Raw genomic sequence first — 11,746 nt, forward strand, 5'->3', positions numbered from 1 at the left:
TATAGAGATGCAGCTAGAACCACATTGGCCAAATTGGGTGTTGTACAAACACAAGCACTAAGAATATGTACTGGGGCGTTTCATACGTCATCTGCAGTGGCAATTCAGGTGGAAATGGGTGAGATGCCTCTGCAAATAAGAAGGGAACAGTTGGCAGCCAACTATTGAGCAAACATGCAAGGACATGGTAGGTCTCACCCCACAAGAGCAGTTATGCAGGTATGCTGGGAGCATGAAAGGGTTAAAGTCAGAGTTTTGGATGGGTGGGTGATGCTTTTGGAAAAGAGATGGGACTAGAGGGAAAGGAATTTAGCCCAACAGTTCCGCTGTCAGTTAGACCGCCTTGGCTTCTTTGGCAGACTTGTGTGGATCTTGAGATTTTAAATAGTCACTCAAGGAGTAGAGTCGGGGTGGATGTATGTCAGGTATTTTGTGATAGGATGAATAACAAGTATAGAGACTATTTGGTCATATTCACAGATGGGTCTAAAGACCCTGAGTCTGGAAAAACTGGATCTGCTTTCAGTGTACCAAAGATGGGAGTAAAGCAGCAGAAGAGACTCTCTGATAATTTATCAGTATTCACCGTGGAGTTGGTGGCAGTTTGGTTGGCATTTCGGTTGGCATTTCAGTGGGTTGAGGAAGTTAAACCAGCAAAAGTTGTCATATGTTCAGACTCTAGTGCAGTTCTGAAGAGTGTGCAATCATTTAAGTCACAAGCAAGACATAATATATGAAGTACTAGAACTTCATTCACAGATTTGTCAGATAGGGGTAAGGGTAAAGTTTGATTGGGTTCCAGCACATGTGGGGGTGAAGGGCAATTAAACTGTAGATAGATTGGCAAAACAAGCTAGTAAACGGGAAGCTGTTGAAATGGCAATTTCAATTAGTAAAGCAGAAGCCAAAGCCCAAATCTGGTCAAAAATTAATAAAACAAATGGCAGGTTCAATGGGATGCAGAGGAGAAAGGGAAATATCTTCACTAGGTTAAGAACAGGACATTGTGGGTTAAATAAGTATTTACATATAATGGGTAAGCTCATATCAGGTAGGTGTGAATTTTGTGATAATATTGAATCGGTGGAACGTGCTTTTTGAGTGTCAGAAATATGAGAGGGAAAGGTTAAAGATGAGAGAGGGCATACGAAGGTTAGGGGGGGAAAGGGAATTCACTTAGGGAATTGCTGGGGAAGTCATTAAATGAAATGAGTACACTGTTATTTCGATTCTTAAAGGAAACAAGACTGGTAGAAAGGACATATACACTCACCGGCCACTTTATTAGGTACACCTGTCCAACTGCTCGTTAACACTTAATTTCTAAGCAGCTAATCACATGGCGGCAACTCAGTGCATTTAGGCATGTAGACATGGTCAAGACAATCTCCTGCAGTTCAAACCGAGCATCAGTATGGGGAAGAAAGTTGATTTGAGTAACTTTGAACGTGGCATGATTGTTGGTGCCAGAAGGGCTGGTCTGAGTATTTCAGAAACTGCTAATCTACTGGGATTTTCACGCACAACCATCTCTAGGGTTTACAGAGAATGGTCCGAAAAAGAAAAAACATCCAGTGAGCGGCAGTTCTGTGGGCGGAAATGCCTTGTTGATGCCAGAGGTCAGAGGAGAATGGCCAGACTGGTTCGAGCTGATAGAAGAGCAACTTTGACTGGAATAACCACTCGTTACAACCGAGGTATGCAGCAAAGCATTTGTGAAGCCACAACACGCACAACCTTGAGGCGGATGGGCTACAACAGCAGAAGACTCCACCGGGTACCACTCATCTCCACTACAAATAGGAAAAAGAGGCTACAATTTGCAAGAGCTCACCAAAATTGAACAGTTGAAGACTGGAAAAATGTTGCCTGGTCTGATGAGTTTCGATTTCTGTTGAGACATTCAGATGTTAGAGTCAGAATTTGGCGTAAACAGAATGAGAACATGGAACCATCATGCCTTGTTACCACTGTGCAGGCTGGTGGTGGTGGTGTAATGGTGTGGGGGATGTTTTCCTGGCACACTTTAGGCCCCTTAGTGCCAATTGGGCATCGTTTAAATGCCACGGCCTACCTGAGCATTGTTTCTGACCATGTCCATCCCTTTATGGCCACCATGTACCCATCCTCTGATGGCTACTTCCACCATGTCACAAAGCTCTAATCATTTCAAATTGGTTTCTTGAACATGACAATGAGTTCACTGTACTAAAATGGCCTCCACAGTCACCAGATCTCAACCCAATAGAGCATCTTTGGGATGTGCTGGAACGGGAGATTCGCATCATGGATGTGCAGCCGACAAATCTGCGGCAACTGTGTGATGCCATCATGTCAATATGGACCAAAGTCCCTGAGGAATGCTTCCAGCACCTTGTTGAATCTATGCCACGAAGAATTGAGGCAGTTCTGAAGGCAAAAGGGGGTCCAACCCGTTACTAGCATGGGGTACCTAATAAAGTGGCCAGTGAGTGTATATACACATACATATATATATTTTTTAATTATTATTATTTTATTTTTTTATATATATATTTTTTTTTTATGGTTTATTAGAGCCCCTTTCACACAGCGCGTTGATCCCGGGAAATTGCCGGGAAATTGCCAGAACGCCTTCTGTGTGAACGCAAACACGACCCGGGATTGATGCCTGGATCGATGCCAGGTTGGGGACCTAGTAACATTGCCGGGATCAGTCCCGGAACGCGCGCTGTGTGAACAAAAGCCGTAACCAATGCAGTGTCGTAATGATGACGCTGAAGTGAAGTGAAAGCAGGCTAGTGAAACGGTACGTAATGCGCTAGTTTATGATCGAATCAGCAAAGAAAATGCACAAGCGTGGTTTCTCCAGAGAGAAATCGCAGCTCATAAGCAAACTATACACGCTGCTGAGACATTACATGTCACATCGATGTCACGTGTCTTTACGGGATTTTTACGGGTTGTGTGTGAACGCACTCTCTGATTCCGGAAAATCACTGGCAGTGTGAATGAACCAAAATCAAACGAACCCGGGTCAAATCCTGGGTCGCTTTATCCGTGTATTTTCCGGAATCTCTGTGTGAAAGGGGCTTTATTGATCTCCGGTCCACACCAGTACCGTAGGTGGCGGAAATGCACCATTAATGTTGGATGCCAACCGCTGTTAAACAACAAAGAAGACTCAATCAAACAGACTCAAACCTCTCCACAATGGCCAAGACCAGAGAGCTGTGTAAGGACATCAGATAAAATTGTGGACCTGCACAAGGCTGGGATGGGCTACAGGACAATAGGCAAGCAGCTTGGTGAGAAGGCAACAACAGTTGGCGCAATCATTAGAAAATTGAAGAAGTTCAAGATGACGGTCAATCTCCCTCGGTCTGGGGCTCCATGCAAGATCTCACCTCGTGGGGCATACACGGCAGGACCTGGTCAATGACCTGAAGAGAGCTGGGACCAGTCTCAAAGAAAACCCTTAGTAACACACTACGCCATCAAGGATTAAAATCCTGCAGCACACGCAAAGTCCCCCTGCTCAAGCCAGCGCATATCCAGGCCCATCTGAAGTTTGCCAATGACCATCTGGATGATCCAGAGGAGGAATGGGAGAAGGTCATGTGGTCTGATGAGACAAAAATAGAGCTTTTTGGTCTAAACTCCACTCGCCGTGTTCGGAGGAAGAAGGATGAGTACAACCCCAAGAACACCATCCCAACCGTGAAGCATGGAGGTGGAAACATCCATCTTTGGGGATGCTTTTCTGCAAAGAGGACAGGCCGACTGCACCGTATTGAGGGGAGGATGGATGGGGCCATGTATCGTGAGATCTTGGCCAACAACCTCCTTCCCTCCCTCAGTAAGAGCACTGAAGGTGGGTCGTGGCTGGGTCTTCCAGCATGACAACGACCCAAAACACACAGCAAGGGCAACTAAGGAGTGGCTCCGTAAGAAGCATCTCAAGGTCCTGGAGTGGCCTAGCCAGTCTCCAGACCTGAACCTAGTGTTGTCAAAATATTCGATACTTCGGTACTAAAAAAAAATTAAACGTCACGGTACCAAGTACCGGTGGCACCGAGTACCCGGTCAAACCCGGTTCTGGACGCGCATGCATGCACGAAGGGCGTGAAGTTGCGTCCTCTTCATGAAAGCGCTGAGACATTGGCGACCGGCGGCGCTGCTGATGTGGTGGCTGTAAATCCACTTGTTGATAAGAAAGGATGAAAAGAGCCATGTGTGTAAATTAGTGTTGTCAAAGTACCGGTACTGTAGTACCGGGTATATTCGGTAGACTATTTAAATATTAACCCTGCATGTTCTGCTTGTCTCTAGCCCCTTTCACACAGAGATTCCAGATAATACACGGATAAAGCGACCCGGGATTTGACCCAGGTTCGTTTGATTTTGCTTCATTCACACTGCCAGTGATTTGCCGGAATCAGAGAGCGCGTTCACACACAACCCGTGCATGTTCCGTAAAGACACGTGACATCGATGTGACATGGAATGTCTCAGCAACGTGTATAGTTTGCTTATGAGCTGCGATTTCTCTCTGGAGAAACCACGCTTGTGCATTTTTTTCTCTGATTCGATCATAAACTACCGCATTACATACCGTTTCACTAGCCTGCTTTCATTTCACTTCAGCGTCATCATTACGACACGGCATTGGTTACAGCTTTTGTTCACACAGCGCGCGTTCCGGGTCTGAACACGGCAATGTTACTAGGTCCCCAACCCGGCATCAGTCCCGGTTCGTGTTTGCGTTCACACAGAAGGCACTCTGGCAATTTGCCGGGTTCAAAGCGCTGTGTGAAAGGGGCTTCTTTCAAATAGTTTCTTTTCAAATAGTTAAATAAATTGGAAAAAAAGTTCAAACAGATTTTGCTGTGGTACCGAAATTGGTACCGAGAACCGTAAAATTTTAATTGTATCGGTACCGACTACTGGAATTTTGGTACCGTGACATCCCTACCCGAACCCAATAGAGAATCTTTGGAGGGAACTGAAAGTCTGTATTGCCCAGCGACAGGCCCGAAACCTGAAGGATCTGGAGAAGGTCTGTATGGAGGAGTGGGCCAAAATCCCTGCTGCAGTGTGTGCAAACCTGGTCAAGAACTACAGGAAACGTATGATCTCTGTAATTGCAAACAAAGGTTTCTGTACCAAATATTAAGGTCCGCTTTTCTGATGTATCAAATACTTGTTATGCAATAAAATGCAAATGAATTACTTAAATCATACAATGTGATTTTCTGGATTTTTGTTTTAGATTCCGTCACTCACAGTTGAAGAGTACCTATGATAAAAACTACAGACTTTTACATGCTTTGTAAAATCGGCAGTATATCAAATACTTGTTCTCCCCACTGTGTATATAATATGTTATAAAAAAACATATGTTCACTGAGGTTCACTTACAACGTAATTTTTTTTCACAAAAAAACAAAAACAAAAAAAAACGTCCAAATGTCCAAAAACAATTTTCAACCCTCATTCTGACCCTCTGCCTGAAAAGGCTGGTCACTAGCCACTGTTATGATTGGCCAACTTCATTAGGAAACAGCATCAACACCCATTCGCTTTTGCACATGGGTAAGAGTTTGGAAAACTATTATAAAATTACAAAAAAAAATTCATATAAAGAGCATTATGAAATAATTTACCATTTTTAATGTTACTTTCTACATTAAAAAAGTTGGTGTAACAATGCTGAGAAAGATGTGCCCTCCTAATTTAGAGATTTAGAGGTTAAGAGATTTAGAGATTTAAAATGAAGATCGAAATACGTGACCGTCACCACACGATACTGTTATCGAACATCTGAAGCCGTCCACACTGCTGAGATCGGTGTTTAGATGAATATGTAAATCTGTGCTGTAAGCCTTCCTCTCAATAAAAAAAAAATAAACAAAATTGAGAAAACAGCAAGCACTTTAATAAAGCATAAGCAAAGAATCTGATCATAGCAATGTGGACGTTGCACGAGCTCTGCGACACTCCAGTAAACAGGGTTTCTGCATGTATCTTCAAATTAAATGTAATGCCTTTTTAATGCCATTTTATTTATTTTTTAATACCACATACGACCCATGACTTCGGAACACAGTCTAAGATATTTTAGATTTAGTCCGAGAGCTTTCTGTCCCTCCATTGAAAATGTATGTACGGTATACTGTCCTTGTCCAGAAAGGAAATAAAGACATCAAAGTAGTCCATGTGACATCAGTGGGTTAGTTAGAATGTTTTGAAGCGAAAATACATTTTGGTCCAAAAATAACAAAAACTACGACTTAATTCAGCATTGTATTGTCTTCCGGTTCTGTTGTGGATCCGCGTTCAGTGCCGCTGCTGACGTAAGACGCTGCTGACGTGTGTCTGGTCAGACTCTGGTGCGCCCGAGCTTCGTTTACAGTCTGAGGGAGAACGCTGTAAACAAAACAATCTTCGCAAACATGTCTAAGGATTTCGACACAAAGACTTGCTTTTTTTTGCCCCGCCATATTCATTTGAACCCGAATACACGGACGCACCAGACACACGTCAGCAGCGTCTTACGTCAGCAGCGTCACTGAACGCGGATCCACAACAGAACCGGAAGACAATACAATGCTGAATAAAGTCGTAGTTTTTGTTATTTTTGGACCAAAATGTATTTTCGATGCTTCAAAACATTCTAACTAAACTTTCTTTCTTTATTTCCTTTCTGGAAAAGGACAGTACATACATTTTCAAAGGAGGGACAGAAAGCTCTCGGACTAAATCTAAAATATCTTAAACTGTGTTCCGAAGATGAACGGAGGTCTTACGGGCTTGGAATGACATTAGGGTGAGTCATTAAAGTCCCCATGAATTCAAAATTGATCATACTTACTTTGTTTGTCTAAATGGATCGTTTTGTGGTGAACAATTCATCCATGCAAGTCAATCCACACAAAAAAATTTTTTGGCTTCGTAATATTTAATCAAAATCTGAAATTTCCCCTCCCCTCTGCATTGGATGACGTAGGTTTGACGGTTTTGGTGTCGGCTTAACATCCGTAACCACGCCCCTCCAACTGACAGTACACAGGCTGAATGACAACACCTACTTTTCTAGATCCAATCAGGTGCTAGTTGAAAAAAAAAGCCACGCCGACTATTTTGCCTCATTTAGTATTCCGTTTCTCTCGGAAATACGTCACAACACTGGAGAAAAGTCGTTTGCAACTTCCGGTTCACGGGGACTTTAATGACATAATTTTCATTTTTGGGTGAACCAACCCTTTAAAGTCAGGCAGCTTTACTATATTAAACATGAAAAACAGTGTCGGTGTCTCGTTTCATCAGAAGTACAACTTCATTTTCTACTATAAAGCAGCTCTCTAGTGTGTTAATGTTTTCACTCACGGACATCTGACCGCAACCGACTGAACAGGCCCTGAACCACAAAAGATTTCCACTTGAAAGAAGGCGGAGCTTCCGCGCACACCTAATCGCCATGGACCAATGGCAGTACGAAGGTGTTTTGCAGGCAAGATGTTTCGAAATCCCAAAACAAACTCCTAGCGAACTTTGTTTCGACCAGATTTTGTTTGAAATTACGCCACATTAGTTTGTTCTTTAATTTAGCTTGAAGTATATTGGGGCCTTTAAACCACAATAAAGTATGCATATCACTCTGTCCCACGTGCAGCTTTGGATCTCTCTGATCACTGTAGTTCATCTTATACCGACCTACAGGCAGAAACTGAAATCAGCTAAACCTGTAATTAACCTGTTTGCAGTGTGTGTATGTCCCTACTCACTACTTGGATGGGTTAAATGCAGAGGACAAATTCTGAGTATGGGTTACCAATTAACAGTCTTGGCCTTCATGTCATGAGAATACATGCATTCCTACCAGGACATTCTTATCCACTAAAGATAAACCATGGTTTACTGGGAAACTCAAACCGCTTCGTCATACCAAAGAGGATGCTTACAGAAATGATGTTTTATTAACAAAGTTCGGGAGGAGCACGTTCAGATAATTAAACCTAATTAAACACACGTGGAGCACATTCAGATAATCAAACCTAATTAGACACGAGTGGTGCTTAATCAACGAGTTAAGCGCTGTGTACATATACAGCAAACTTACCTCCGTTCATTGACAGTTTAACAGCATCCCTCCGCCACCCCATCTCCTCACTTATAGTCCTAATACTCTTACAACAACGGGGGAGTACTCTGGGTTCGGGCAAAATTCCGAGCTCGGAGCCCTCCCCCCGGACAGCACGCCAAATACGCATAATCTTTACTCTGTTTAATTGATGTAAGTGTGAACTCGTGAAGTGGGGATATAATCTTGTATGAGGATCTGAATGTATTTTACTGTAGATTTGAAAAGCCCAGACTCTCACCCCACACCCGCTCTGATCTGCACTTCACACAAACACCAACACACATCTTCAACCACACCTCCTGCTATTGAACTTGCACTTAAGGTCTGTGTGGAGGACGTGAGCAGTGTTTTCAAAAAACAGGAGACCAGCAAAGCTTCAGGCCCAGATGGTGTTTAAATGTCTGCGCTTTCTACTGGCCCCAATCTTCATACAGATCTTCAACAGAACACTGGAGCAGTGTGAAATCTCAAGCTGCTTCACTATTATTTCGGATACTTTTCATTTTATGTAAATAAAAATTTTAGGGGGTAAAAGGTTCCACGGGTTTTTTTTTTTGGGGGGGTGAATGTGACCCAATTATGGCATTTATTAACCGTGATCAAATCAACCGCTGTCTCCCCCACCCTTGGTTTTCAGACATCCAGAAAGTCGTCATGTACCTTCCACCATCGGTAGACGTCTGTCTGTAACACACTGTTTCTCCTGTTCAGCAGAGGTGGAACTGTGGGGTTGAACCGCAAGAAGAACCAGTCTTCATCGTTCAGATCCGTGACACATTTATCACAAGCGCACAGACCTCCTTTGGTGGAATCAACTGATGTTTTTAGGAAAGTATAGATCACCGCGTTTTGGAAGAACATAAAAAGAAATAAGATGCTAAAAGTGAAGAGCCCTGTGATGAACGAAGATCTCCATTTAGTGAAGGGAACCATCTTTTCTGCTGGTTGAAGGGGGTTTAAAATCCTACAGCTGAGAAGAGAAAAAAATAAATTAGTGTGCAATTTATTATTAGGCACTCTCAAAGAATCCTTAAAAATGTACTGGCAAAAAAGTGCAGGAATTTTCCGGGGGGGGTTTTTACAGGTGTTTTACCTGTATTTTGAATACCTGGGAGAAATTACCAGTAGCTGCCTAGGCTATCCTACATTTTCTGGGGGGTTTTACAGCGTACAATAATAAATGTTACATTTATCATGAACCTCATCTCATATGATTTGTCCATCTTCATTGTGTGATTGATAGGTCTAAAACCATAAAGGTGACTAGGCTAACTGTAGGCTAACGGAGAACAAGAAACAAGAAAACAATTATAATGTTCCGTTCCGTATTACGGTATATCAATTAGGAGCGGGGTTTGTCCAGTATTTTGGACCTACACAGCAGTCAATGCAAATTATTAGCTTTGCATATAAGCATTTAAATTAGGTCAACAAAGCGCGAAAGGTGTCTGTGTTAGCGGACCTGTGTGCGTGCGCTCGACTGTCATTGGATGCTGCAAACATGATATGAGATACTCAGGGGGAAACCACAGGCTAGGGAGAGTAGTGTAATCTAATACATATTATACACATATAGGCTACACACATCCGTTTTTATGTCTATCTTTGTGAGGACATTCATTGATATAATATAGTTTGAACAATCCCCAGCCCTTTGCCATACACTTAACCATCAGAATACTAATTGTGGAGTAATGGGTTTTATTATGAAAGGGGGTTTTATTTTGAAGCGTCTCAGAGGAAGCACCGGAACTACTGGGTGCTCGGGGAGGGGTCATGAAAAGATGTGAGTGGGAAAATGACGCATAAATAAATGCTGTTCAGTTGCTCTACAAGGTGTCGCTTGAATCTATGCCTAATAATACGACATGGTGTCAGAAGTCGGGCGGCAGTAAGAGCTTAATTGCCGGGGAGTGAAAGTAAGCTGTTCTGGGAGTGAAAAAGAAGACTTTATCGGAAGAAAATAATGTCGGATGCAGAGGAAGCGGGAGCAAGCGCACCGCATACGCAGCCTCGCAGGCTACCGCCCCAGCTACAGGTAAACAGCGGCAACAATGGTAACGCAAATCCACCCCTGAACGCCACATTCACCATTCAGCCTCCCGAAGCGTTTGATTTTTCTAAGCCTCAGCAATGGGAAAAGTGGATACGGAGATTTGAAAGATTCCGTCTAGCCAGCAATCTGCATCTTAGCTCTTAGGCTAACCAGGTGAACACGCTCATCTACTGTATGGGGGATGAAGCGGACGACATTCTTCGAGGTCAAGCTTTATCGGATGAGCAGAGACAACAGTACCAAGCGGTAAGAGACACTTTGGACATATATTTTGTGCCCAGGAAAAACATTATCTACGAAAGAGCCCGGTTTAATCAAAGAGTGCAGCTAGCTAATGAGACTGTTGACTCGTTTGTCACCGCGCTTTATGCTTTGGCGGAAAACTGCAACTACGGGGCACTGCACGATAAGTTAATAAGAGATCGCCTTGTCGTGGGACTCAGAGACACTAGCTTAGCTGAGCGATTACAAATGGACAAGGATTTGACGCTGGAGAAAGCAGTAAATCAAGCTCGGCAGTCAGAAGTCATAAAAAGGCAACAAACTGACATCAGAGGCGAAGGCAACATGGAAATAGATGCTGTGGCAGTGAAATATAGAAAACAACAGCATCCAAAACAACAGTATCCAAAATACAAGTCTCCAAGCCAACCAAAGTACTCAACAAAGTCCAAAACACCAATTGAGAGATCCTGCTACAGATGTGGTAAAACACCTGCACATGCTAAAGTTCAATGTCCAGCAAGAGATGTGACCTGTCACACTTGTGGTAAAAGAGGACATTACAGTAAGGTGTGTAAGTCTGTTAAATCTGTGCATGTGATAGAAACAGAGGATTATAATGACACACCCATGTTCCTTGGTTCTGTGGACGCAGGTTCAGATCCTTGGTATGCAGATCTTACCATCAGAAACCACAAAGTCAGATTTAAGATAGACACTGGAGCGGATGTTTCAGTTATCCCAGCCCAGATGTACTACAGTATAAACCACAATGTGGCAGAGTTATGCAAATCAGACAGACCATTGTTTGGACCTGGGGGCACTCCTCTCAATGTATTGGGTATGTGCAGAGAAACATTGTGCAAAGGTGAAGAAGAAATTGAAGAAAATGTATATGTTATCAAAGATTTGCACATAGCGCTGTTGAGCAGGCCAGCAAGTGTCAAGCTAAACCTTGTGTCTAGGGCAGATAGCATAGACATGGAAGTGTTAAATGAGAAATACCCAAAGCTGTGTCAGGGTTTGGGGTTAATGCAGCAACCTTATACTATTAAGCTAAAACCTGACGCTGTTCCTTTTTCCCTGGCCACACCAAGACGTGTCCCCATCCCTTTGTTGGGAAAAGTGAAACAGGAACTGGAAAAAATGGAGTCCATGGGAGTAATCAGCAGAGTTGAAGAGCCAACTGAATGGTGCTCAGGTATGGTCCCAGTGCCAACCAAAAATGACTCAGTGCGCATTTGTGTGGACCTCACTCACCTCAATAATGCAGTGTGCAGAGAGAAGTACATCTTACCTTCAGTGGAACAGACACTTGGATCTCTGGCTGGAGCAATCGTCTT

The 11,746-nt window shown here is 43.2% G+C and overlaps 1 protein-coding gene across 1 annotated transcript in view; it reads right to left on the reverse strand.

Moving 5' to 3' along the window:
• The window catches only part of LOC130090419 (CMP-N-acetylneuraminate-beta-galactosamide-alpha-2,3-sialyltransferase 1-like), a 28,252-nt gene extending 19,194 nt beyond the window's left edge, over positions 1 to 9,058 (reverse strand). Inside the window, exon 1 of the mRNA XM_056257778.1 lies at positions 8,786 to 9,058. Coding sequence (XP_056113753.1) covers positions 8,786 to 9,058 — 273 coding nt within the window. The remainder of the gene's footprint in view (positions 1 to 8,785) is intronic.
• Positions 9,059 to 11,746: the final 2,688 nt, after the last annotated feature.

The sequence above is a fragment of the Rhinichthys klamathensis genome, unplaced genomic scaffold (assembly GCF_029890125.1).
Source record: "Rhinichthys klamathensis goyatoka isolate OS25496 unplaced genomic scaffold, OSU_Roscu_1.1 h1tg000144l_1, whole genome shotgun sequence".
NCBI classification, from domain to species: Eukaryota; Metazoa; Chordata; class Actinopteri; order Cypriniformes; family Leuciscidae; genus Rhinichthys; species Rhinichthys klamathensis.